The 27,086-nt window shown below is 30.9% G+C and overlaps 3 protein-coding genes across 16 annotated transcripts; 1 reads left to right on the top strand and 2 right to left on the bottom strand.

Annotated features, from left to right (window-relative positions):
* Positions 1-5,266: 5,266 nt before the first annotated feature.
* LOC105765708 (uncharacterized) lies at positions 5,267-9,132 on the top strand. 2 transcript variants are annotated; one of them, XM_012584924.2, is made up of 5 exons: positions 5,267-5,415; positions 6,036-6,108; positions 6,459-6,592; positions 7,505-7,957; positions 8,386-9,132. In XM_012584924.2, exons 2-5 carry the CDS (start codon positions 6,082-6,084, stop codon positions 8,798-8,800), a joined length of 1,029 nt encoding a protein of 342 aa, XP_012440378.1. In that variant the 5' UTR covers positions 5,267-5,415; positions 6,036-6,081; the 3' UTR covers positions 8,801-9,132. The 2 variants fall into 2 exon arrangements, with proteins under 2 accessions (XP_012440378.1, XP_012440379.1); XM_012584925.2 differs by lacking the exon at positions 5,267-5,415 and adding an exon at positions 5,516-5,699.
* A 1,375-nt stretch (positions 9,133-10,507) lies between these two features.
* Positions 10,508-13,728, bottom strand: LOC105765707 (protein REVEILLE 7). Its single transcript, XM_012584923.1, has 7 exons — positions 13,488-13,728; positions 13,225-13,296; positions 12,663-12,794; positions 12,463-12,574; positions 12,316-12,377; positions 11,768-12,193; positions 10,508-11,667 (listed from the first exon to the last, which is right to left on the bottom strand). Exons 2-7 carry the CDS (start codon positions 13,234-13,236, stop codon positions 10,999-11,001), a joined length of 1,413 nt encoding a protein of 470 aa, XP_012440377.1. The 5' UTR covers positions 13,237-13,296; positions 13,488-13,728; the 3' UTR covers positions 10,508-10,998.
* A 6,531-nt stretch (positions 13,729-20,259) lies between these two features.
* Positions 20,260-26,625, bottom strand: LOC105765706 (uncharacterized). 13 transcript variants are annotated; one of them, XM_012584920.2, is made up of 13 exons: positions 26,521-26,625; positions 25,877-25,935; positions 25,260-25,539; positions 25,099-25,173; positions 24,949-25,007; positions 24,694-24,829; positions 24,372-24,468; positions 24,199-24,265; positions 22,723-22,821; positions 22,179-22,268; positions 21,342-21,496; positions 20,815-20,916; positions 20,260-20,733 (listed from the first exon to the last, which is right to left on the bottom strand). In XM_012584920.2, the coding sequence occupies exons 3-13, from the start codon at positions 25,510-25,512 to the stop codon at positions 20,592-20,594; spliced, it is 1,275 nt and encodes a 424-aa protein (XP_012440374.1). In that variant the 5' UTR covers positions 25,513-25,539; positions 25,877-25,935; positions 26,521-26,625; the 3' UTR covers positions 20,260-20,591. The 13 variants fall into 13 exon arrangements, with proteins under 13 accessions (XP_012440374.1, XP_012440375.1, XP_012440370.1 ...); XM_012584921.2 differs by having other exon boundaries at positions 25,260-25,531; XM_012584916.2 differs by having other exon boundaries at positions 25,881-25,935.
* Positions 26,626-27,086: the final 461 nt, after the last annotated feature.

The following is a 27,086-nucleotide window of genomic DNA, read 5'->3' as shown; positions in this document are numbered from 1 at the left end:
CCATTAGCCTCCTTTTTTTTGTATTATTTTGGTAAATAAAAATAAGTTTATAATATTTTGGTATATTTTTATTTTTTGTAATATTTTGGTAAAAACCGGAAAAAGTATTATGAAGAGTTGAATTGAATTTTAATTTTATTTAAAAATTGAGTAAATTAGTTATTATATATTAGATTAAAAATTAAATTGATTTTTTGTTAAAATTTTTAATTTTTTATTGTTAAAATTAGCATGGCTGATAAAATAATTAAATAGTGAGGCGTGGTGTGTCATGTGCACTACATTATGACGTACAATGATCAATTTTAACAGTAAAAATAGATAAAATTTTGAACAATGGAATCAATTTACTTTTTGATTTTATGTATAATTATAAATTTTTTTGTCTTTATTAATCATTTAACTTGATAACTTTTCCCAAATTTGTCTTTGAACTTGGATTTTATTTTAATATGATGAGATTACACTTTAAAATTGTACCATTCAATCACCTAAAAGTTAAAATATATAATCTAAAAATAAAAATAAAAAAATTCAAGTGATTACATTGTATAATTTTCGATTGTTATGTCATCATACTTTAATAAAATTCAAATTTAGGGATCAAATTGAGAAAACTATCAAATTCCAAGACCAAAAAGAATCACGAACCAAAGTGAAAATGTTACCAAATTTAGGGACTAAAGTTTATTTTTCCCAATCTGAAAAGTAAGTTTATAATTATAAAATGATAAGCCTTTGGAGTTTGGCTGAGGGTTGTGGAGGGTAGTGGGATGGGTGCACAAAAGTAGATATTGGGGCCCTTTCTCCTTGTTAGCTTTTGGGATCTGGGATATGGTGGTGCTTGCCACTAGGGTTGAAAATTCGAAAACCAAAAATTAACTTAAATCAATATGTTTGGATAATTTATAAAATGTAAGTTTAAAAATGATGGTTATTCAAAATTAAATTGAATTTTATTTTTATTAAATTTATAATTAAATTTAAATTTATATAAAATAAAATTTATATTTAAAATGTTAAAAATAATTTAAAAATTCTTCAAAAAATTGTTTTTAAGAAATATATATGAAAAAGACCTTAAAATGCTGTTAAATAATATTCAAAAGTTATAAAACAAAGTTTATTTTGTTAAAATAAGTCTAAAAATCAAAAATAAAAATAATATGAAAACCCGAAAATCAAATTAAACCAAATTAAATTATAATGAATAGTTAAAAAATTCCCAAAATTTGACCGAACCTAATGATTATCACCCTTACTTGCTACTTCTAATTGCTCTCTTTTACCCTTTAATCAAGTATATATTTTATTGTTATTGTTTTTATTTTATGATTCATAAATATTATGATTTAGTCCTTCCAACAATATATCTTCAAAGTTAAAACTTTAATTTTCTTATGAATAGTACAATGTACCATATGGAATACATGTGGATATACATATATTTATATTTCATTGTTGTTATTTTCTCAACTTTTAAGAAATGGGCACTATAAATAGTCTCACCCACCACTGCAGCAAATTAAAGCAAAGCTAGCTGTTGAGGAATATTGGGCCAGGGCAAGTCACCCTCAATATTAAAACAACTGGTCGGCATTGCCATGGGTGGGAATTATCATTTATTAACCTATTCCACTGCTCCCAATATGCCTCCCCCTCCCTTTATTTTTCTTGAAAGAATAGATTCCTAGCTCCACTTAAAGCAAAGTGATGCTACTATACAGTGTATACATTTTCTATTTTTTTAATAAAATAATAAGTAGGTCAATAAAAAATTTTAGAGTGTGGTTTAAAGTTCAGATTTAGGGCTTAGGATTTTTGTTTATTGATATATTGATGACTGTGATTTCTGGGGATAAAATATAATAAGTGAAACTATTTAGTATACCTCTGACCAATTCTGTCACGCAAATATAAAATGTAAATGGAAGCAGTGTAGCAATAGAGGTGAAGACGATTTCTCGAGGAAATTTTTCTTTCTTTTTACTAAAACCATTGCTGTAATAATTGTTGTGGAACCTACTGGCTGGACCACTATATCTTGTGTCTTCGGATAATAAAGTCAATCCAAATACAATGAAGAAACATAATTAGTATTATTATGGTATAGGTCGATACATTTCTTCTAAATCTTGGGCTGCCCGGCCGAAATTTTGGTTTATCAGAAATGCACTTGTTTTCGGCAATTCTCACCCTTTCCTTTACTCCAATGACATGGAAATCTTCTGTCAAAGGGATTTTATAAACTCAACACAAATAAATCTTATTTAGGAGACCCAGGTAAAGCTGTAGCAAGAGTTTTTATACTTGATCATGATGGGAATTGAATCATTGGTTCGTTCCGTCATATTTTTAGTACCACTAGCATTCAAGCTGAACTATGAGCCCTTAGAAGCAGTCTCTAGTTACCCAAGGATTTTAATGTAATTGAAATTGAAGTTGATGCTACCATTGCTATTTAGCTTTTATCTAATGAGAATATTTTTTTCTCCCTTAATTGATGAGTGTAGGATGCTCCACCATTCTTTGGATGTTAGTTCTATAAAGCATGTTTTCCGTAAAAAGAACAAATACGTCAATATGCTAACTCGGGAGTAATTTGAATGTTTTTAATTTTTCAAATTTGCTTAATATTTGCAATACTCTTTCTAAAAGTTTATGTTGACTGATAAACAATGTGTATTATACATCGAGCTTGACTGTCGTTTTCATTTTATTAACCTAGTTCCCTTTTCGATATAAAAAAAGTTGGATACATATGGTACTGAAATTTATAGTCGATTTTACATATGGCATAGGTCCATTCATGCATACATTGATAAATGGTGAATAATAATAAATGGTAATATTACTACGAGGAAATGGTGATTTTTGTTTTTTAAGAGTTAAAAGAGACTTTTTATCATGCGCCAAATGACAATCCAATAAAGTCCAAAAGAAGGCAAATTGTTGGGTTGGATGGTGATACATGCTTGCCACCCACCATATGTATATTTAGATTGTCATTGTCCTATACAAAATAATGTTTGCTAAAAAAGAAACCCACAAATTAGCTTAGTCCATAGAAACTACATATATAGAGATTGAAGCTGGCGGATCATCCACATCTTATTCAGATTTGGAGACCATGTGATCTCTATCAACTATATATTGGGATCTATATAAAAGAGAAAATGGTAGATTAAAAAAAAGTTTATCATTTTCACCATCTTTATGGAAAGATAAAGCTGAAAATTGATATATTAAAAACTTTGCAAAAGCATGGGGGTACATAAGCCCTTTAGTCTTGAATCACATGGATGTGTGCCCACCCAAACACTGACTGACCAAGGGCATATATGGATTAAATTGAGAGAGGGATATATCTTATAGATTGCTCTTATACATAGAAAAAAAAACCTTTTCTCAGGTAGAATGAATTCTAGTAACTTTTGACACCAAATTCACCATTATATATAGAACTAATGAGTGAAAGTATCATGAGAATTTTTATGCTAGAAGTTAGATTGTATTTTATCTTTTTTTTGTTAATTTTTTTATGTATTATTATTATTAAAATTAGCGTAGCCGATGAATTAACTAAACAATTGCACGTGACAACATATACCTCTTTAATCTAACATACATAGATTAATTTATCTATTTTTTAGTAAAAAAAATAAAATGTAATCTAATTCTTAATATAAAAAACCCATTATACTTTTAGTCAATGGTTCTTCATCAAATATGACTTTGAAACGCTCTACAAAATGGTGACACGATTCCAACCAAAAAAAAAAAATTTGTTCAAGCTATGAGATTGCAGGCTTAAAGCCCTGAAAGACCCAAGTTCAATAAAAAACCGATTGGCAAGCTAGAGAAAAGTAGCTTTTAACATGGCCCAAGTTGTAGGGCCAACCACGCATCACCATAAAATGGCGGAAGGCCGAACTTCAAGCCTAGATTTGTGATCACAACGAGGTAGGCAGGGTTGGATTTTTGCATATCTTGATTTCGACTCGAAGCTTTACTTACTGCATACCCTGATTTTGATCTAAAAGCAATAATTTATCCTGAACTTGACTCGAAAATTTCGACTTGATTTGGCTTAAATTTTATTTTATTTTATTATGTTTTCTATTTCTTTCCAAAGTTCATTAAAGAAGTATTTGCTTCAATAGATTTTAATCTCAATAAGATTACATTTTTTGAGTTTGAAAAATAAGTCACATATCAAATATTTTGATAATAACTCAATTTTGAAGTAATTTTTCTTTTTCCAAATTTTGGATAAATAATTCATTGGCAAAGGTTCTAGAGAAATAGAAATAAGTAATCATAGACACGAAGTTGAAAGTAAAAGTATCATGAAAGCTTTCGTGTTAGAAATTAGATTATATTTTATTAAAAAAGTAAATTAACCCATGTATATTAAATTAAAAGACAAACATGTTATTTTTGTTAAAATTCCATCTATTTTTACCGTTAAATACTAGCGTGGTTGATGAAATAGGCATGTGTACCTCATATTAACTTATAGAGACTTGTTTTAACCATAAAAAGGGATGAATTTTTAATCCAATAATAAATTTACTCTTTAATTTAACGATAATGACTAATTTGTCCAATTTTTAATAGAGAGAATAAAATGTAATCGTAATCCTAGTTAAAACTTTCGTAATACTTACCGAAATTAAAAGACTAGAATAATAATAAATTAAACATATATATTCAATAATATTTTTATAAATATTTTGAGAAGAGATAAATTTACCCTAGACTCAACTTTAATACTTTCAAAAATTAATTCACCTCCAACCTAGTTTCAAAAAGAAAATATTGGAGCCTAAAGGAGAGGTATGAAAAAGTGTTTGGAATTTGGGGAACCCAAACACTCTTAGCTTACAACTTAAGTAAAAGAGACGTAAACAATTTATGTTCACACACATACATGTATATATTTTATGTGAAATTTGGTGACGGTTCGTATTATGTGGAAACTTGGACACACTTTTTTTAAAATTTTTTAAACCTTGTATTAGGACTACATTGCAATTTCTTGTTTATAATATACATTTTTCATTATTATTTACACTTTCTTGTTCTGAAAAAATCTGGTATTTCAGACAATTAAATTAATGTTTAATTCAAAACATTAATTGTAAAAAGATAATGTCAAAATGATTTAAAATTGCACTAAATGAATATAAAAATACATAATTTTGACAATTAAATAAATTTAAAATATTTATACCGGCCAAAGGCGAAGCACCGGCTTATTTGCTAGCTTGTTTTTTTTTTAAGAGAATCTGAAAAATAAATTATTATTATTATTATTATTTATCTTTTTCGTTAATTATTTTCGTAATAAAAAGAAAGCAAATTCAATTTCGAAGCTGTTTTGGATAGGAGCTGAAGGTATCACGTCTACAGGTAAAGTCTATTCTTCTTCTTGTTCTTCTCTGCTATTTATTTTATTTTATTTTTTAATGCATTTAGGGTTTTTTCCTCAATATTTATTTGCTCAAATTAGAAAAACAGGAATCAATTGAAACAAAAAAGTCACGAATTGAATTCGAGTTTTACTTTAATTTCCTTGAAAGAACGAGGAATTTCACTTATCCGCGTATAAAATGGTTTAATTTGAAGTTATTAGCTTCAACCCTTGTTTGGATGCTGAGAAAAGAGAGGGAAAGTAATGTCGATAGAGAGGGAAAGTAATGTCAATATATGCAGCTTTTCTTTTTTCTTTAATAGAATTCTGTTTCATTTTCTGAAACTCAACTGAGCTCCCATTTTTGCCCGGCATTCTCGTCCTATTTTTGTATATAACATCCGTTGTTTGTTATGTATTGGAAATCTTGAGTCAATATATTTGATTGCTATAGTTAGGATAAGGTGGAATTTGTTCCTCTACTGTTTCTGTACTGGATGGGTTCTCTTTCATGCCATTGTTTGTTGGAGTTTCTTTCTTACATACCGTTGAAAGCTTCTAATATTTTTTGTTGATGCAGGACATTATGTATTGACCGTGTTTCATTTCATTTGTTTAGGCCTTGTTGAATAAATGTTCAGGAGCTTGTGGTGAAAGTTGCAGCTATGATGTTGGTGACCCATCAATTGCAGGTATTCCAAGATTAAGTTTTGAGTAAAACTGGTAGATTAGGAGTTTATGGAATAAGTTCTATAGAAATTAAGAGTTTGATGGCTGAGTTTGAAGTAAAGTTCTGCAGATAGGTGCATCGAAGCATTGTTAGTTGAATCCTATGAAATAAAGAATTCTGTTCTGGAAGCTCTCGTTTTGTATTGCTTTGAGGATTTTTGTTTATTGAGGAAGAGTCTCATTTGGTATCTTATCTAACAAATCTAGTATCACAGCTTTGTATTGGTATTTATCTGACTGCAAAGTATGCTGACTTATTGCATTTTAAGATTCATATGTGGCATTCCTTCAGCTCATTTTTATTGCATTGCAGGGTTCATATGTAGCATGCCCTTCAAGGCCTTTATTATGGAGGAAAGGATTGACGCTAAAGAGACCTGTAGTTACACTTCATATGCTTGGGAGAAGGGAGAGGAGCATATCATTAAGGCACTCTACTTGTTTATGGTAAGCAACAGTTCCCTTATGTTAAGAAACAAAATACAGAGTTCCATGCTGGTAGCTTGTCCCTTAGTATATGGAAGTGGTGATCTGAAAGGACTAGGACTAGTGCTTTTAATTTAGCATATTGAATTCTTTTCTCTGGAAGAAAAATCCAAAATGCTTGTTCTTACCACATTTTTTCCTTTCCCCAAATTTCCCATTTCTTTTAAAGTTCTCTATTAATCTAAAAATTTGGAAGTGAAGGTACAAGTTTGTGAAAGGCGATAGGGAATCAACTGTTTAATCTAAAAATTAAGGATTTTGAAAATGCATCATGGTGATTACATTTACTTCTGGTGCATAAAATTTCATTGAGATAATTTCGTGCTATGTGATGTGAGGTGGTAAATGGAAATTTGTTTCTTGCTTTTGATTACCAAGGTGTTAATGGTGCCAAACATTGCCTGATTGGTGCAATAATGCTTATTGTCTAACTCCATAAATACAGGTCTATAGAAATCATGTATTTTTGTCCTTGATGTGTTTTGTTGTTGTTCTTAAAAATTCTTGCCTCAATTCTTATTTTTCTTCCTTTACACGTGAAGATGACAAGAATGCTTTTTTGTTATATGAATGCAAATGTTGTATGCATTTAGGTGCTATTCTACTATTACTATAAATAATTTTTTCTTGTAAACCCAAATTAAGTTGTTCTCATCTAACATTTTATGCATTCATTATTGCTGTGGAAAAGAGGTGAAGTGAAAGAGCTTTTCACTTTGAGCATGAAGTGAACTCATTTTCGTTTCTGCTTTCGATAATTATTATTCCTATGTTTTCTTTTGCAGTCCTAGTTTCTTTTCATTTTCTTCAAATACTTCCTTTTTCACCATATGCATCTTGAGCATTTGAATTCAGATAGGCTTATTTTTGCAGTATAGGGGCTCATACTTGTGGACTGAATACCAAAAGTATTAGAATTTCAGCCTTCAAAGGCAGTGTTGAAAATGGCGAATCAGGAGCCAGAGCAATCGATGAGAATGTTCCAAAAAGTTCTATTAAAGTTTCTTATGTTCCAAAAGATGGTGAAGCAACCACAATCGAATCTTCAAAGGCTCATAATGGTCCAGTTACATATTCCTCGGAAACAGGTGAGAACATTGTGGGATCTGCTGCTATTCAGGAATTATTCAAGAAATGGATAATGATATTGCGATCACAATCCCCAAGTCGAGTGATGGATGATGCTCTGGGAGAAGAAGCGCCTCCAAGGGACACGTCAGAAGCTAAAATTGACACCCAACGTAATAGGAAAGGCAAGATTCTAAAGACGGTCTGGAGCTATTTCTGGGACATGAATGCCACAATCAAAATTCCCTTATTAATATTGTAAGTATAATTAATGTGTTCTCTCTTTTCTGCCCCCCCCCCCCCCGAGTTATTTCTAGCAATATACACTATTTACTACTATTAGGTATTATATTTGTGAATTCAAATATCTACATCATGAGTCTTTACTAAAAAGAGCAAAGAGTTTCAACCATAAAGTTCTTGTCTTGATTCAAGGACTAATACAACGCTGATAAACGTTGCTGAGTTAACCAGTTTCCTTACTCATTCTAATTTTTTTCTTGTCAAGCGATAATAGTATTCCACATTCTAGCCCCAGGATGATTTGATAAAAATTGCGACTTGGTAAAGTTTTTTGTCAATAATTTTGAGTTGTCCTCTGTCTTAGTTAACTTGCACGATCTGTCGATGAAATGCTGTGAACATATCTACATACATTGCTAACAATCGATCTGCCACGCATGCAGTGTTCCGTGGTACCTCGGTGTCAATTTGATTTACGGAGCTGAAGTTTCAAAGGAATTGACTCCTCTATGGGTATTTGGGCCCCTGATCATTGCTCTTTATATCAAGATGCTTAGAGGCTTATGTGCCCTGTATGTTTTCTGCTTCACCCAGACGGTTCAACTAATTAGAAACTTACCAACTTACTACCTCCTGGCTTATAACTACATCGCACATGGAAAGCTGAAAGAAGACGTACGAGTCCACGTATGGCAACCTGTGGTAGACATGAAGAACTTGGACTACAAAGAGGTATGTATAAAAAAGATGAAAGATTTTCAAGAATGGATGATGGAGAAGTACCTGGACTATGTTGAATCGATATGGCCGTATTATTGCAGAACCATCAGGTTCCTAAAGAGAGCTAATCTTATTTAGATTTCGAATTCTTTGATCTAAGTCTTTAGGTTTTGGGATTAAAAGAGTGGGTTTTAGAGGTTGAAAATTTTGGAAAAGAGGTAGCAAACCCCACACATTGAAAGGGGACCATAGCCAGACATGATATTTGGAGTTTATAAAAGGGTTGAAACTGAGTGCCTACCAGATTTATTATTCATGCTCTAATCTGTTCTTTTTTTTTTGCCTATTATTGTTGTTATTATTATTATTATTTGTTTTTAGGTCTACCCTGTATGTACGTACTGGAAGATTTGTTTGCTTTGCCACTTCTTGATGGTTCTTTTCTAGTAACAAATGTTTTTTTAAATCCAGTTTTTTTGTTTTTTCTTTTCTTTTCATTTAGTTGAGTTGTAAACGTCATTTTTAACTTCTTAATTTGTTGTCTTTGTTGCTCTTAAGTCTAGTCATATAATTACACCGTTCTGGTTAATGGGTTTGTATATATCTGTTAGATGTTGGGCCAATTGCTTCTTAGAAGCTAATGTTCTAAAATTTTTCATCCCTAGTTTTTTTAGGTATAAAAAAGCAGTGACGGTTTTTCTTAATTTCATCCTTAAAACTTAAATTTTATTATGGTATCATATCATTACCTAAAATTTTAAAAAATTTATATAAAATTTAAAATAATTTTATATAAAATTTAGAAAATTAAAACAGAATATTAAAATATAAATAAATTTTAATTTTAAAAAAATTTAAATGATGTTGTGAAATAATTGTCATATTATCATATTTTAACAAAATCTAAGGTCAATTAGGGTAAATTATAAAAATAGTCACTTTTGTTTGCCTCAAATTATATCTTAGTCACTTATATTTGAAATATTATGTTTTAGTCACCTACGTTATCATTTTGTTACGAAGTGGCCACTCTACTTTTAAATTTTGTTATCTCCCTAACGGCAATTTTACATGGCAGTCCAAATGAGTTTCAAATGTCAATTTAGATGATTAGTTGCTGAAATGAAAATAAACCTTTAATTAAACAAATTTAATTTGAACTGCCATATAGGACATCTAAGTTAGCATTTAAAACCCATTTGGACTGTCACGTAGGACTGCCGTTAGGGAGGTAATGGAGTCTAACGGTAGAGTGACCACTTTGTAACAAAATGATAACGTAAGTGACTAAAAAGTAAAGTTTCAAACAGAAATGACTAAAATGTAATCCAAGACAAACAAAAACGCCAAAAAAATTTTAAGAAGTAAAATGAGAGATGTTACCAAGTTCAAAAATTTATCTATTATTATTATTATTATTATTAATACAGTTGGGGTAAGTTACCTAATCATATTATTTTATAACTTATGGCACCAAATAATTTAATATTGGCAATCTGAATAACCTTTGCGCCACGCCAATCAAACGTGAGGTAAGCGCTAACACCTTTATGCATACATACCCAACGAGGGGTAAAATAAAATGACTAGAAGTTGAATCGTTTACCAAATGATTTAGACGAGGGGTTTCAATTTTTCATACTAACAATCTCAATTATAAAACCACTTCGCATATAAGCCAGGTGTCGGCTTACACCAATCAAAATTATGATTGATTGTACTGTGATAATAATGGTATGTGATGACATGAAACTTCGCATCAAATTTCTTTAATTGCCTTTATGATTCACCAAATCATGCATATCTCTATTAATACCGCACTAAACAAAAGAAAATAACAGAAGCTTTTTCTATGGCAGACAAAAATATTTCTTTGCAAACTGATTATTTCTTGTGTCATGAAATAACATTGGCACATAGGATACAACCAGTCAACGTTTATGTTAAAGTGGAGGTAACCACCTGTTCCAGTTCGAACAAAAAAAGGGAGATAATTTACAAACGTTGTTGCAAAACAAGTTAGCATCCAGAACATGCATATACACATACATAATATGTGTATATATATACATATGTAAAAACTAGGATAGACCCCTAACCCTTTAACACACAAACGGACCCCTCTTTACCCTTTGGAGCTATGAACACATTGAGCCACAGGATATCCGAAGGTAGCTGATACATATAAATGGTATATTACAAACAGCAAAAATTACCTATAATTCACTGAAAAAGTTTGCCTATATATATATGTGTGTAAACCAAGCACCTGAAGTGATTATTTTTGATCCTCTTTTGCTTACTATTGTGTTTTATCCAAACAAGGGTGCTGGCAACTACGAGCAAACTCGGGCTTTTTGTGCCCTCTCTCGACCCTCGGATACAACCATGGATGATGACATATCCCTTTCTGTTAAACATCTTTTGTATGGCACAAATCCTTTACTAAACTTTTGGGATGTCATTTTTCCCCGAGGACAAGGGTTTTGGCATTGAGAATCAACAGAATCCGAATTCCTTTCCCTATTTTCTATTTGACTAACTGAGCCCGTATTTGAACCGGTGCAAGATCTTTCATTCAGGGTTTCCTTCTCTTTCGGTGTCTCTTTGACTCTGGGGTCTGTATGGGTTTGATTAAATGAAGTGATGTAATAAAAGGGTAGACCTTGGTAAAAAGCTAACCATGGCAGAGGAGCATCACTGGTGTATTCTACATGATCATTTTTATCTGTGTGGATTTCCATACAAGGGGATAAATTAGATTTAGGAGGTACCGTACTCCAATTATCGATGACTGTCCCATGTGACAAATGCAAGTCCAAGCACTCGCCGGCTACACCATTCTTTGATGTTTGCATTTGAAAGTTTTCTGCACCCGTGGATGGTTTGCTGGAATCTTTCACCTCAACTGTTTTTCCAAAAAGCTTAATACTGGTGAAAGGCACAACTACTGCTGCTTCGTTTCCTTTGGCACGCACAGGTTCCTCAAAGTCTGTGTTGGATTTCTGGGTAATTACATGAAGAAAGAAAGAAAATCAGAGTTCAAATTCTAAGACAAAGGTCAGTAATAATTGTTCCATAAACGAAAAAGGGCAGAGATTTTACCAAAGATAAAATGTCCTCCTCGGATGATTGTCCAAACACTTTAACAGATGATAAAGATTCAGTCTCTTTCTCCATAGATGTCACATAGTCATTTTCCTTTTCAACAGGGGATGTATTATTGAGTGACTGTATATTAGTAGTACAAGAAGTTGGAGAAGAACATCTATTCGGTTGCTCAGAGGCAGAAGACCCCATTGCATCGAAAACAAATGGGGACAAAACTGATGAGGGTGATTTGTTATCCTGTTCCGAGACAGAGTGGTTGGGGGATAGAGACCTCTCTAGTTGAGATGATGGAGATATTCCTTTAAGAGACGTAACAGATTTGCGGGGATATGGATGCGTTGGCTTCCTTTTTGGACGAGGAGGGGGTATCTCAATTGATTTAGCGGAACTCTCAAAGCCACCATTTGACTCTCGGGCAACCTAGAACCACAGACACGCAAGTATAAGAGACTGATCAAAGAAACCTATATAAGAATGTCTACACATGGCATACAATGGTTCCCCAATCAAGAAAATCTTGCAATGAACATAAAGCAATAAACCTTAGAGAAAAACTTTTGAGCATGACTTCGAATTTGAACAGCAGTTTTCGTGCCTACATGCTCTGCATGAAAACAAGTGTAATTTAATCTGTTCACACCATAACTATGGCAAAAGAGTATATGCAAAAATCCCCACTGCGCACATACCTTCTATTTGCCGCCAGCCACGGCCATACAGCCTTAAAGCTTCAAGAAACTTCTGATGCTCTTCCTCGGTCCATTTTTCCCTTTGTTTAGTTATAGTATAGGGTTTCCGGATCTATAGCAAAGAAAATATTTAAAAATTACTATCTGGGGACTAATACCGAAAGGAAAGTACAGGTCATAGGCAACGTGAAGAAAGGAACCTTGGGTGTATGATCATGCTTAAATCCGTATAACTCCTGCAATTGAGTCAATGTCTCAGATTGTCCACTGCCTATGGAACAGCACACACCGGATTTGAGAGCAGTAGGTGATGCTGTACTTTCAATTTGGTCCTATATCAAAATTTGCAACAGCATATAAACAATTAGGAAACACTCTTTAAAGTTAACTTTCCATTCCAAATGAATGCTAATTCCTCTCATTAAAGCATATTCAGGTCCACACAGATACATAAGCAATTGAAAAAAAATACAACTTCGAGTAACAAAAAAAAAAAAAAGCATCTGATTCCATAAATTTCAGTAATCCATAAAAGGAGCAGTTTCCAAGGTCCAGCAAACATAGCGATAACAAATAAAGAAAAAAAAAAAAGGAGCAAATTTGCATCGAAGCATTTGATTCAAATTATGCAGAGTACAGACTGCAAATTGACAGCTTTCTTTCATCTTGAAAGAAAAGAAAGGAAAGATAAAATCTAACCTTCTTAAAACATAAAATAACACTGCAAGTATAAGCCTCATTAATATAGGATATTGTATATACCTCCGTAGCCATCGTTAGAAACGAATTTTGCTTCAAATCTTGCAGAACCTAGAAATACTCCTGCAACTTCCCCTATAAACCAAAAATCACTATTAATACATCATATAATCTAATAATCAGAACTAATTCAATAACCAGTCAAAAATCTTTCTTTCCGATTACAAGAAAATTCAATGAACAGTGAGTCGCATAAGAAATTCAAATTATAAACTGAAAAAAAGCTAAATTATCCACAAAACAAATCAGATCAGCCACAAACTTACCAGTTTAAACGAGAAATCTCGGAAAAAACAGAAAACTTCAAGAGCAATCAAAAGGAAAAAATTCACAATAAAATTCTCAAAATAGCAAGAGATTAAACAATTAACAGTCGTGCTATACTGTTAAACTGCTTAGAAAAGTATTTAAAGAAGAAAAATTAAAACAAAAGATGAATCAAGAAGAATCGAAAATTTAGATTTGAAATAGAAGAAGGGAAAAACATTGAAGATTTTTGAAATTAGAAAAAAAGCGAAGATAAATAAATCATTTTAATAGGGATTATTTCTTCAGTATAAAAGCGACGGAAGGGTTCCACGTCAGATTTTTATTTTTATTTATTTTTATTTTTTCATGGAAAACTCGAGAAGGGCTTGGAATCTTGTGGCTGAGAAATGTCGAGTCCTTTGGACACGCGTCGTTTTTTTGCGATGTCACTGTCCTTTTAATTTTTCAAAGATTTTTTTTTCACGTTTTATTTTTGTGGAAGATATTGAAGGATGGATGGATAACTGATAAGTGTAGCTCATTTTTCAGATATTTTATGACTTTTTAATCCCACGCGCGGAACATTCACTCTCCTTACTTTTCGTTTTTGTCCCACTAGTGAGAGAGCGTGGTTTACAGTTGTGTGGAAAACGAGTAGAAAAAATAAAATAAAATATATAAAAAAGGAAAAAGCAAAGATGAAAAATCGAAAAATATCTATGACCTTAGAAAAAATAAATTTCAGACAGAAAGACGGCAGGCCAAGCGTTGGGTACAGCTGCTCGTGACATAAAGTTTTTTTTTTTTAATTTAGTTAAGTGGTGGGGACCACTTTAGCTCTTGCGCACTTTTTTGCCACATCAGCTTTTCCTTTACCCTAAACGCCACGCGTACCAGCAACATTCAATTTCGTCCAAGTAAATACATTTTTTAAATATGTAGTAATAATTTGTTTATTTCTTTTTTTAAATAAAATCGCAACTGAATTTTTTTTGAAAAAATAAAAAGGGAATTCTTATTGGTCAGATTTTTAATTTAGGTATATTTGAAATGTCTGGATAGGTTGAGCGGCGAACAGCAGTAGTATCACTGTCGGAGAGTAGTAGCCAATTTAATTTCAGCCTCATGTTTGTTGATTTTTTTTTATTACAATCTTTTTATATATTTATTTTCCTGTTTGTGAGGATAATACTTTTTATTTCTTTTAATCTTCTGAGGAAAATACCTTTAAAAATCTCATAGTCTCCTCATCGTTTAATAAAAATCTCGCTTTCTCTCTCTCTCAAACTTAGCGTTTACCCTTTTTTATAATAAATAAAGTTAATTCATGAGACATTCTCGAAGTCGAATTATAATTTTATTTTAAATTAATTTTAAAATTTTAAACTATTGTAATTACATTTTAAATTATAAATGGCATATCGATAAGTTCTTTTTGTTACTAATATTATTAATATAATGATTAAATTCATGATTTTAATAATATAAGTAATTATTTTTTAATTTTTTTATGAATAAAAATGTAAAGATATTCTAAAAACTTTCATTGAAGTAATTTTAAAACAGTTTTATTGAAATAATTTAATTAAAATTTTAAAATGAATGGAACTTAATAATAATAATAACAACAACAATGATAATTAAACTATCTACTCGCAACATAGCACACCCGGTGGGCATGCAACCTTTCAAACAGGTGATAAGCCAAGATTGATGACATTGTCTATTTTTCTTTTTCCATTTTTTTAAAATATTTTAATGGTTTTACACGAAAAAAATTATTAACCATTATATTTTGTGCAATTTATTTTTCTTTTCCAGTTTTGTGAAATTTTTATATAATGTTTTATATTATATGTATTAGACTGACTTTGGATTGAGAAATTTATACTTATGAATGATAATTAAACTCAGTGTCCTTGGTCCTTTAATTAAATGCTCCAATTGCACTTTGATCCCTTTAAAGAATTCAATTTTTATTAAATAGAAAAATACAATTTGGTCTTTATAAAAATAATAATTCAATTTTAAGTTATTTTAATATAAAATTGTTAGCTTTGACATTCTAAATTTTAAATTTTAATCTGATTTTCTAACAAAAAATATTTGACTTCCCTTTGTATTATTCAATAAAAAAGGGCTTGACCCTCCTGTCTTGCACCAACTAATAACAATAACAATAATAATAATGGGACCAAAAATAACAATAATAAGAGTCCCTTATTAGTTATTACCAGAAAAGGAAAAAAGCGTCCCATGAGAACTCCAAAGGGTGCTTACGTAATGTATTTTTTTTTATTTCTTTTATAATTTTGAATTTATTTACAAAATAATACGATATTTATCGTTAATTCGAATTGAATCTAATGAATGTTTTTTTACTCATTGATGAGAATTGACCCACTGTACTGATCGTCAAATCATCGCTTGAAACTTGTTAACTAAGCTTAGTAATCAAATGACTTGAATAAAAACTTTTGAATAGTTTAACAAGTATTTTGTAATTTTTTTGAGTTAAACAACGTTATCTTACTAATAATTCAATGACCTTAAATACAATTTATCATTATTTATATTGTTTAACAATATTTTAACCACATCACAAGAAACATCTGTGTTATATTCATTTATTACATACCCAAAATAAGCATATATATTCAAAATAAAAATAATAATTTATTCATTTTAATATCTATAATTTCATCAACTCTAGATCAAATTAGTCCAATTTGTAATAGAATTAATATTTACCATATAAAAGTATATTAAAATTTATTTTTAATTGCGTTTAAGTCAAAACAAAAGATTTCATTTAGAGAATCATAAAACTTTTAAAAGAATTAACATTGTTAAATAGTAAATGATAATCTTTAAACAGTAAATATTAACTCTATTCTAATTTGACCTTACTTGATTCTTTTTAATAGTAAAAGATTAAATTGATTCATTTAACAGTAGAAGGACTAATTTGATAAGACCTCTATAATAGAGGTACCTCTTAGGTACATTCACCTCAAAAGTTATTTTAAATTATATTCGAATATATAAAAAGGTTGATATATGAGTCAGTGTTTGGCGGTCCATACGAAAAATGGAACGTGTCGCTGACGTGGATGAGATAATGCAGGCTGATTGGTTAAGAGTCACCGAATGGCCAATTAACAATAATTTTTTATATTAATAAATAAAATAGTAACATGATATTTCACTTTCCAAATAAAAAAGTATATTAAAAATGAAAAAAATTATGAGCCACATGTTAAGTGGTGCATGGTAGGTGGTGGTTCAGCTCAAAATCAACAAGAATAGTCCATTTTTCTGCCACGTGGCCCTTCTTTTTTCATTAAATTAATATACTAGAATTTAACGTAATTAGATGAGTTTTTTTTTTTTTTAAGCAATTCTTTAATTAAAATAGTTTTCTCTTGAAGTAAAAGAGAGGCAAAAACAGAGTATTAAGAACAAAAAGTTTAGCAACTTCTTTTTTTCTAATAAAAAAATTATTTGCTTTTTTTTTTATCATTTTTAATTAAATTTGTATATTTTAGAATAAAGTGTTGGGATTTGATTTATAATGTACTTTTCTTTAAGGCACACATACTAAAAATAAATAAAATCAACAATGTAAAGAATAAATGCCTAATTACTAATTATTATTATTTTTAAAATAAATTCAAATATATTTATTTTTCCATTTATTAAAATTAGAAGACTTAAATGCCTCTTCTTTTTATTTTATTATTGTGATTTTAATCTAGACTTTTAAGTAATTCTTGATTGATTTGGCTCTCTAATTTTACAAAATAGCTTTCCATTTTATTTTTGTTTTAATTTTTAAACTTATGTTATCTTATCAAATCATCTTAAAATGAATGAAAAGTTAATGGTTTTAAATTTATCGACATTGCATACATGTGGAGTGGATGACATGTTAGCATTTAATTAATTTTTAAATATAAAATTTAAAAATATAAAACTATTTTTAAAATAATTAAAATATAAAATATTTTTAAATTTTTAAAATTAATTAAATGTTAACATGTCATCTACATGGGTCCACATATATGCCACGTTAATAAAATTAACAAACATTTTTCCGTCTATTTTGGAACAATTTACCAAAATGTAAATTTAAAGGTTAAAATTGATGAAAAATTAAAATATTTTTTCATAAAATTTATTATGCATATAATAATATATATTCCATTTAAAGGAAGGATTTGAATTTTATGTTTCTCTAACAAAATAGTTTTCTTTAAGATTGTCCTTCCTAAAGAGCCGGGATGGATTCCAGAATTATCTGCTTTGTTTTTTGTTTTTATTTTATTTAAAAAAATGAAAATATTGAAATTTAGTGTTGTGGCAAATGCTGGTGCATATGGATAGGTTGGTATATTTAACATTTTGTGAGCCATGATTCTGATATTTCCAGATTCATGGGGATTTGATAATGTCTTTTCCATTCTGTGTGGATCATAAACATTTGGTATTGTTGCTAATTTTGGCTAATAATATTATATATCGATTTGGGTATACGGAGGATATAAAAAAATTCAATAGGGTTAGAGATGAATTATGAATCAAAATGTAAATTTGTTATAATAACGAATAATTTCAATAAAAATTAAGGAATTAAATGGTAAATCTATGGTTTTCGAGGGCTTACCCTCCTTTGTCTTTGTCTCCAATTGTATTTGGTCAAATGAATAAATTAATCTTTATACATTAAATTAAAGAGTAAACTAATCATTATGTTAAAACTTCTATTCATTTATACTGCTAAAATTTATATTTGTATATTAACATGAGGTCACGTGTCTAGTTATTCTGTTAGCCACATCGATTTTTAACATAGTACAAATGGATGAAAATATTAATAAAATGATCAATTTACTCCTTAATTTAACATATCGGACTAACTTACATATTTTTAAATAAAAGTCTTAAAATATAAATATTTACATCATTTTCAAAATATGGAATATTTATTTTATAGGTAAAAGGGTGAAATCCAAAATAAAATAATATCTTGGTTTTGGTTTTATTAAGTAGTAATAAGATATGACATTGTTAATCTCGCTTACCTTTCTCACTTTATAGCATTTTGGCCTAATTTCTTTATCTTTTGTTTTGTGGCTCTCCTTTTTTTCAATTTATTATATTCTCCTCCATTCATTTTCACCTGTTGCTTTGCCAAATCTGTACTTTTCTCTCTCCCTTTTTTTCCCAAAATTTTAATGCCTACAGTTTCTAAATGTAGAAAAGATTCTCATTCCTATTTCCTTACCTACATTTGGTGTGATTTTCATATCATCACAATAAATCTCTAATGGTCTTACAATGAAATCAACAACTCTCAAAACACAAAATATCTCAATATTCTTTTGTTTTACTTTTTTTAATTATTATAATATTTAGAGAAAGGTGTAAATACCAAATAAAAACTTTAATCACTAATTCGAATAAAACAAAAGTATCTCAATATTAATGCATGAAATATTATTGGTAAATTATAATAAAGGTCACTTGATTATGTTTTTTATTACTTAACAATAAAAATTATAAAATAGTTACTCAATTATAATTTTTTTATGACCTAATTCTGAAAAATCATAAAATGGTCATCTAATTATTTAATTTTATTTTTATCCATAGTTGACCAACATCAAAAAACATTAAATAATTAAATGAAAATTTTATAAATTTTATAATTGAATAATCAAATAAAGTAATTTTTTTCCTTAAAAGGACAACACGTTTAGTATTTTCCAATAGCCTTTTACTGAAAACCTTATGGCAAGTTTTGTATAAAAATAACTACTAATATAGAATTATTCACATCTGTTGATTTTCCAAATCGTTTTGATAAAGTAATTAAATTCTATCTTTTAACAATAAGTGTCATTAAATGCAAACAACTTTATATTTATGAGATACAATAAAGTATTTGAAATATATCTCGATAGATTTCTATGTTAACAATATAAAAACTTTCACTTAATTTTTTTTAATATTTACAATAAAATCACAAATATATATATATATTAAAACTTAAAAAATATCCAAACAAGCAAGGGCAAAGACCAGGGGCAAACAATAGCCCTGGCTGTGAAATGGAAATTCGTTGGGTTATTTTTCTCAAAATTTATAAAATCTTAAGCTAATATATGATAAAATTATAATTTGGTATTTTAAAATATTAGAATCTTGATTTAATTCTTTTGAAAACTATCAGAATATAAATCAGTACAAAGGTGAAATTGAATTTTAATTCATTCCTTTTTAGCTTCATCTTGATCCCTCCTAAAAAATTTTTTTAGTTTTGCCTCTGCAGACAAAGCTGACATATAATGAACTGAAACTCAATAAATCTAATTGAGAATTTATACATAACAATCACGCATAAGAAAAGCTAAAAACATCAATAGCAAATTGTTATGATACTTATTATTACCGACCCACAACTCGAATAGTTCTAAGTCAAATTCTACATGAATCATGCATTGAGCTTGCACATTGAGCTCGTGTATCAAGCTTGTACATTGGGCTTGCATATTAAACTCGCATGACACTAAGTGTTGCTACATATGTGACCATACAATGTGGGTTTACATGTCATTACTTAGGCAAAACCCGAATCGTATAAACACGTGTTAAGTCTAGAATAGAACACGTGTTGACATGCATAAAATCTACCTACAATATCATATCAATGAACAATAATCATATCATATAAATATACAACCTTAAAAATTGAGAAAAACATTCAACTCAAATTTCACTCATAGGTTTTAAAGAAAGGAAACATTTATTTCATGTAAACAAAAAGCAAAATGCATACAGTAAATATATAGTATAAAAATCAAAGAATAGACCAAAAGGGTAGGGTATGAGGAGCCATATGTTTATCAGTAATCAACCTCTTGTACAATACATTTATGAGGGGAAAGGAAAGGATATTGTGAAGGAATCAGAGAAAGGAAAGCTAGAAGCCAATAATGGACCTTGCTACACAACAATTGGCGAAAATCTACTTACCTTTTTAGCCATTCATACTTTGCGGCTGACTGGTAACTGTATCCGTTTTTTTATACAAAAGATATCATAGTGAACTTATCTTTTTATCCACGCTTCACCTCATTAGTGCCAATGTGGCCTAACTGTACATTCTCATTCCATGAGGGATCCACCGGAGGTAATTGATATTCATTCGGTTTCAATGCTAATGCGAAATCTGGTAATGTTGGAGGCGTCCCCATGTTTCTGAATAACATTTACCAATACCAAGGTTATTAACCAAAAGTAATGACTGCCAGTTTAAGAATTGGAAAACCATACACTTACTTTTCGTGGGAGTAGAGATCGCGGTTAATCCGGACCTTGCTAGAAGTGTCTTTCGGAATTTTCTCAGATAGATACTTCATGGTCCCCCAAAGTGGTGGATTCCTGCACCAAACAAGAACCTTTAGCACGGAAAATTCTAGTCTGAAACTATATTACCTAAACAAAATCAAGTCCAAAAAGAGCAAGCATGTAAATTAAATCATGTTATTAAGAGGGTTTCTTTTTTCTTGTTACTTTGTTATATTTTATCATTGAGACTATTTTACTCTCTCTATTTCACATATCATAGGGCATAGGATGGTCAAGGATGAGCATAAAATTTCTGCTCCAATAGGGGCAAAGTGTTAAACTTCCCTTGCGACCTTCCTATCCTTACCTGTTCCTACAAGGTTAATATTTGCTTGGTGCCATAGTCTAAGAAAAATAGATTAGTTTAAAAGAAAGCATAGATAGTTTCTTCAAAATAAAAAGAAAAAAAATTCTTAGAGAATATATATTATCTACCACAAAAGGCCAATATGAATTACCTGGACAAAGGATGAGCTGCATTAAATACCTCACAAGCCTTCTTGCTTTCCTCGAAATATTCATCAGCAGCTTGTAGAGCAGCTACAGCCATACCATGGGATTTCTCTGTATTCCCCTCATCAAGGATCAAACCATGATAATAATACGCTGCAGCCTGTATTTGTATAAATCAATAAAGAAATAAATATAATTACATTACTACTATTAGCCGACAAATGCAACTTCAAGATAGTCATTGCTGCTCTAACTATCCTTCCAGGAGAATACAGTAAAGAAATATGAGGTCTGAATGTCCTTTTTTCCATGATCATTTATAAAAAAATTCGGGTTGTTTGCATAGGCATTATGTGACTTCTCTTTCTTTCTTCTGACTTATTTATTATTTTTCTGGGATGGGGTTGTAATAGTAAATGAACCTGGCCAGAAATAACAAATAAATTGGTGACATAGAGAATATGCAGAGTGGAGGCAATACATAACTGAACCCAGCCAACTCTGGAGAGTTTGGACGCTAACCTCAAGAATAAGCCAATGTCAAACCATGTCAACAAAGGTGTGCTATAAAAAAGGCTAGTATATAGACTTAATCCGTATTCTATCAATACAAATGCTGCATTTACAACTATGTTTCAACTACTTCTAGAAAATCTAGCAGATATCTTAGATTGATGTTAGCTAGATTCAGTATATAGTGTTATTATTTCTTCAAAAGTGCTACATAAACTGATATTTAAATTCAAGAATGCACTAAGGAGAATATTCGCATAACCATGCTTTTGTCCTCATGGCTCACACCTAGAGAGGAAAATAGAGAAATGAAACAAAGGATGGTATACCTTGGCCTCAACATATTTCCACTTTACAAAATGTCGATGCTTTTCACCCCATCCATTTGATAATGGAAGGTTCATAAGGTTATCTTGAGCCTGTTAAGATATGGCAATAAATATAAATATATGTTTGAAGATCACTAACTACACTTTCATTCAGCAAATAGATGATATATTGAAGCAAGCTGAATAATTCATAAAATGTACGAGGAAAAAAGACAAACCATGATTCCGATAGCCAAATAAGTAAGCTTTCAAAAACATTGTTATTAGACTACGAAAAAAAAAGTCATAACAGATGCCATCAAGTGCTGACAATTAGTAACTAGCTGAAAGGTTATCAGGACAAAATCTCATTCATACTACATTCAAAATAAAGTATCACCAAGTTAAAACATGGCCTACGCACAAACTGAGCAATTATATATGCATATCAAGTGAAAAGGAAATTTTGATAAAAAATTAGAAGTATGATTGAATTGAAGACTATAAAAGATGTGGTAGGCTGGTCAGAGCTCAAAAAACAATAAAACATAAGGTGCATTGATACCTGCTGCCAGTATTTTACCATCTCACATGCAAGCCTTCGTTTCACAGCAAGAGTAGCCTTGGTACTATCAATTGCCATTCCAAGCTGGATATCAACACCCTACACCAGAGACAGAGAGGAAAAAAACACCCTTAAACCATGAGGAGATAAAAATATGCCTACACAATGCCTGTTCCAATCTGTTTCTAGACACGCACACATAGAAAGAAAGAAAAGTGCACATGACCAACACTCAAGCATTCTACTAATGTATTCTTTAATGAAACCAAACACTATCATTCCTCATTATACTGCAGAAAGGTTTTTAAATTCACCAAGACTCCAAGAGCATGAAAAGAAATGCAAATATACAACATTTCATGGCTCAAGGGCTTCAATGTGGTTTAGCAAACAAGTCATGCTTCCGCAAGAATGGTCCTTGTTTTGCAAGATAAAGTCATTCACAGGAGTAACAAACAACACAGCCTTTTCTCACAAAGTATGGTGCATATTGAACCATTATATGAAATCATATCCTCAGAAAGCTCGGCCAAAGAAAGATCCTTTTTAGCAGTTTATATCCATGTTCTCTTAGGTCTTCCTGTCCATTTCTTGATACTCTGTTAACCATAGCTCCCCAGTAGTTATTTGTAGGTCTCCTCTGAACTCGTATACAAGTTATTTTTGTTTCCCTGTATGGACGCCCATCTAGAGTAGCAAACCCAATTCAATCACACTCCCTTTTCTTACTTATTTCAATACTTTGTTGCTCAACATTCAATGCCATGTACAACTTTTCTGGTCTTATCATAATCCTAGAAGGAGCTTTTCTTTTTTCCCTCAAATTCTTGTTGACTTTTGCTGTCATAATGATACCAAACATTTTGTTTTCATTTCCTTACTTCTTTCTATTTGGGTTTGAGTCTGTTGTGAGTGTTCATACTATATCAATTCTATCGATCTTGTTTATTATACAAGTAAAAAGCCATTGCACAAAAAATCCATGACCATGAATATTCCTTTTAAATAAGCTTAAACCAGCAGTTTTCCCTTCCTATTCCTTTATTCATAAATTCAATTTTAAACTGTGCAAAAAGGGGGGAAATGGTTTTTACAGGTTCATCATGTTTCTGACAATCAAAATTACTTAGCATTGGAAGAACCTGAAAAGTTGAAACTTTTGAGTTTAAACTGGACATTTAAAGTATATATGTGGAAGAAATATGACTAGATATGCATTGTATCTGACATGGATTTAATGCAGGATAGAGCTGCAATCTAAAAAATGCTCGCATCTTTAGCAGGTAAGGGTAATTCATGCAAGTAGACAGATATCATCAAATGAGAAAAGAACATTAGATTATGTGCAGCAATACAAATAAAGAAATATTCAGACATGTCACTCCAATAAGATACTAGATGGTCCACATTTGTAAACTTGATTCACAAGCAACCTAACAATTCACACCTATATCAATCCAGAGATGAAGTTAGCACCTGCCCTAATGCTTGCAAACAAAGTGCTCGAAGAACTCCTTCTGCTAGATCTACTGGTAAATTTCTCCTGCAAGTAAAATGGACATCAATAGATTATTACTAGATCTGGAAAGTGAGAGGTGATTGTGAAGATATCAAAGAAAGTTAACAGCTAGTATTTCATCTCTATATACCTTAGTTCAGATGGCAACCGAGGGAGAACATGCCTCACAGCACAATCCAAGTATCCAGCAGCCTTCAAGAAAATATCAATAGAACCTCGTCTGCTTTCTGTTTATTGAGAAAATATTGAAGTCAATAGCACCATGGATAAAGAGGTTGAAGCAAAGTCAGAATGAAAACCTAAAGTGAGTTGAAAGGATAAGCATATTTTCCGGTAATAAGTCTTAAACTTTAAAAATCAAGTGGGAAAAAGGGAACGAAAGAAACAAAAGTAATAGCAGCCAGAAAGAACCAGCACCCAGATTTCCTTTTTCTTTCTTCATAACTACCTACCTTCTGATGCTTTTGGTTGATAAAAATCAGCAGAAGTCCTTGGAAGAAGTAGTAAGTTGGCTTGTGATAATGATAACACTGCCATCAAATGCAATACTGACAACACTTCATACCAAGCATTAAACATGGCTGTTTCCTGCCAAAAAAAAATTTGATTCACAAATCTGTATTTCTCAAAGAGTAGAAAGACCAAATAGAACGCCAAACGCAAATAAAAGATAGGTTGACAATAATAGCCTAAACCCGCAGTCAGACCTCAGCATCATCCTCCTGATTAACCCAAATAAACTGTACTTTGAACTGTAGCTGGCTCCCTGAACCATGATAATGGACCATAGTGTTACAATTTGCCTTATAAAATAAACTAAACATTTTAAGGAACGTGACTTTAACAATAGATTTTACCATCTGAAACTAATCCCAAAAGCACAGGCAAATAGTCTTCAAGAGCTTGATGAAGATCTGCCAATGTTGAACGCCCTGTAGAAAGTATTTTCAACCGAAATATCAGTAAAATTGTTTACTAGATTCCATTTACAAGAAAATCAGGTTCAGCTGCTACAAACCATGCTGTGTAGTAGTTTTCCTCCTTGTTCTTGTAATTGTAAGTGCTTCTTGCCCAGCCATAACAACTATACGAGTTCTCATTGCTGTAAGGCGCTCCACTAATGTCTTTGACACGTGACCACTGAGTGATTGCGAGAAATCAACAGGTTTCGGAATTCGTAAACCTGGGACATACACAGAAACTTCACCAATACTTCCTGGCCTCCTCCTATTTCCCCCAGTATCCTTTGGTGTTGAAACCAGGCATCCCATATCTTGAGATTCACTTTATCTGCCAATCTAGGCCAAATAAAGTCAAATTCTTTGGTAAAGTAACCTTATTTCTAGCATGAAAGACAGGAGTTCTGAGGAGTGTAGCCAATATAATCCCATAGACCGTAAAAGTAAACGGCAAAGCAGAAGGAACAGATAGCATGTATTGCAAATGAAGCAGATGAGAGTACACAATTTGCAAGCCATAGAAGGGAAAAAAAATAATACTAATTAAATGTCCAACCAACAAAGAAAAACAAGTAGGCAACTCACGAGCTCCATCAAAGGACTCTAACTAGAACTCTCCAAAAGATATTTTAATCTTTTTAAATGAAAAACAAAAAGTGATGGGACTTGCACTTACTGACCTTGTCGTCCCTAATCAGAAGAAGGTGAGCGCATGGATCAAAACTCTAGTAGCTTCTGCATCGAACAAAAGTACAAAACTTATTTTTTTTTTAAAGGGAAGGAGGGAGAATGAGTACAAAGACCAAATCAATAAAAGTAAATGAATCACAAGAAATTCATGAAACTTGACAATTTACATTACCTTTTCATGTCGCAGTAAAAGAAAAAGTAGACTTTTCATTCTAAGACAAATTTTAGATGTTTCTTTTATGGTTTTGCATGCAAAATCCAGAAGAACAATGTGAAACTAAAGAATTGTGAATCCAATTCGCAAGCAGCATAAATAATAACCTTGATAGAAGTCCATTTAATTAGTGGTTCCGAATCAACAAAGCATCTCCGAAGGTTTTGACTTATTTTTAATACTCCGAGCCAAGATTTTATTTCAATCTTTTACAAAAACAAACAACGAATGAACCATAACATAAACAAAAATATAGCTGAAAGCAGAAAATCAATCATCGAAGAGAATGGAAAAGCTACAGGTTCAGCAATATAAAAGCATAGCGTTGATGAAAGCTGTGGAAAAAAAAAGAAGAGCTTGCATTACATAGTTTAGTTAACTTCCATCTCAGTAAAATCTAACAATATTGAATCTACCTTTGGCCTTACGCCTCTCTCAATCTACTATACATGGAAAACTGGGTCCTTTGGGATAGAATTTTTCAAATGCTTTTAAATGATTTGAATGAAATTTAAATAAATAAATAAATAAATAAAACAAAAAACTTTGGTCCACCGAGAAAGGAAGAAAATGGAGGAGAGAGGTAGAGGCGGTAAACATGTGAGTTGGCGGGTCCAATTTTGGGTTATTTTTTAATTTGAATTATTTTCAGTTTACAATTTAAGTTCATTCGAATTTTTTTAAAATTTTAATTTGAAATTTGAATTATTTTCGGTTTACAATTTAGATTTAATTTTTTTTTAAGTTTGAATAAAATATCGGGAAGTTAGCCTGGCTCGAATTGGACTTGAATAAAGATTTTCATACTTTGGTTGGTACGATCCAAATTCAATTTAAGTAGTAAAAATGTTTTTTAGTTATAAATTTATATAAAATATCAATTTGAAATATAATAGTGAAATGAATTTCTAAAGCGAGTAAAAGAAATTTTAAAACTGAACCTCGACACCTTTAACCTAAATTAGTTTAAAGTTTAGATTTA

This window comes from Gossypium raimondii, chromosome 12, assembly GCF_025698545.1.
Source record: "Gossypium raimondii isolate GPD5lz chromosome 12, ASM2569854v1, whole genome shotgun sequence".
NCBI lineage: Eukaryota > Viridiplantae > Streptophyta > Magnoliopsida > Malvales > Malvaceae > Gossypium > Gossypium raimondii.
This window is presented reverse-complemented; position numbering and strand designations above follow the sequence as displayed.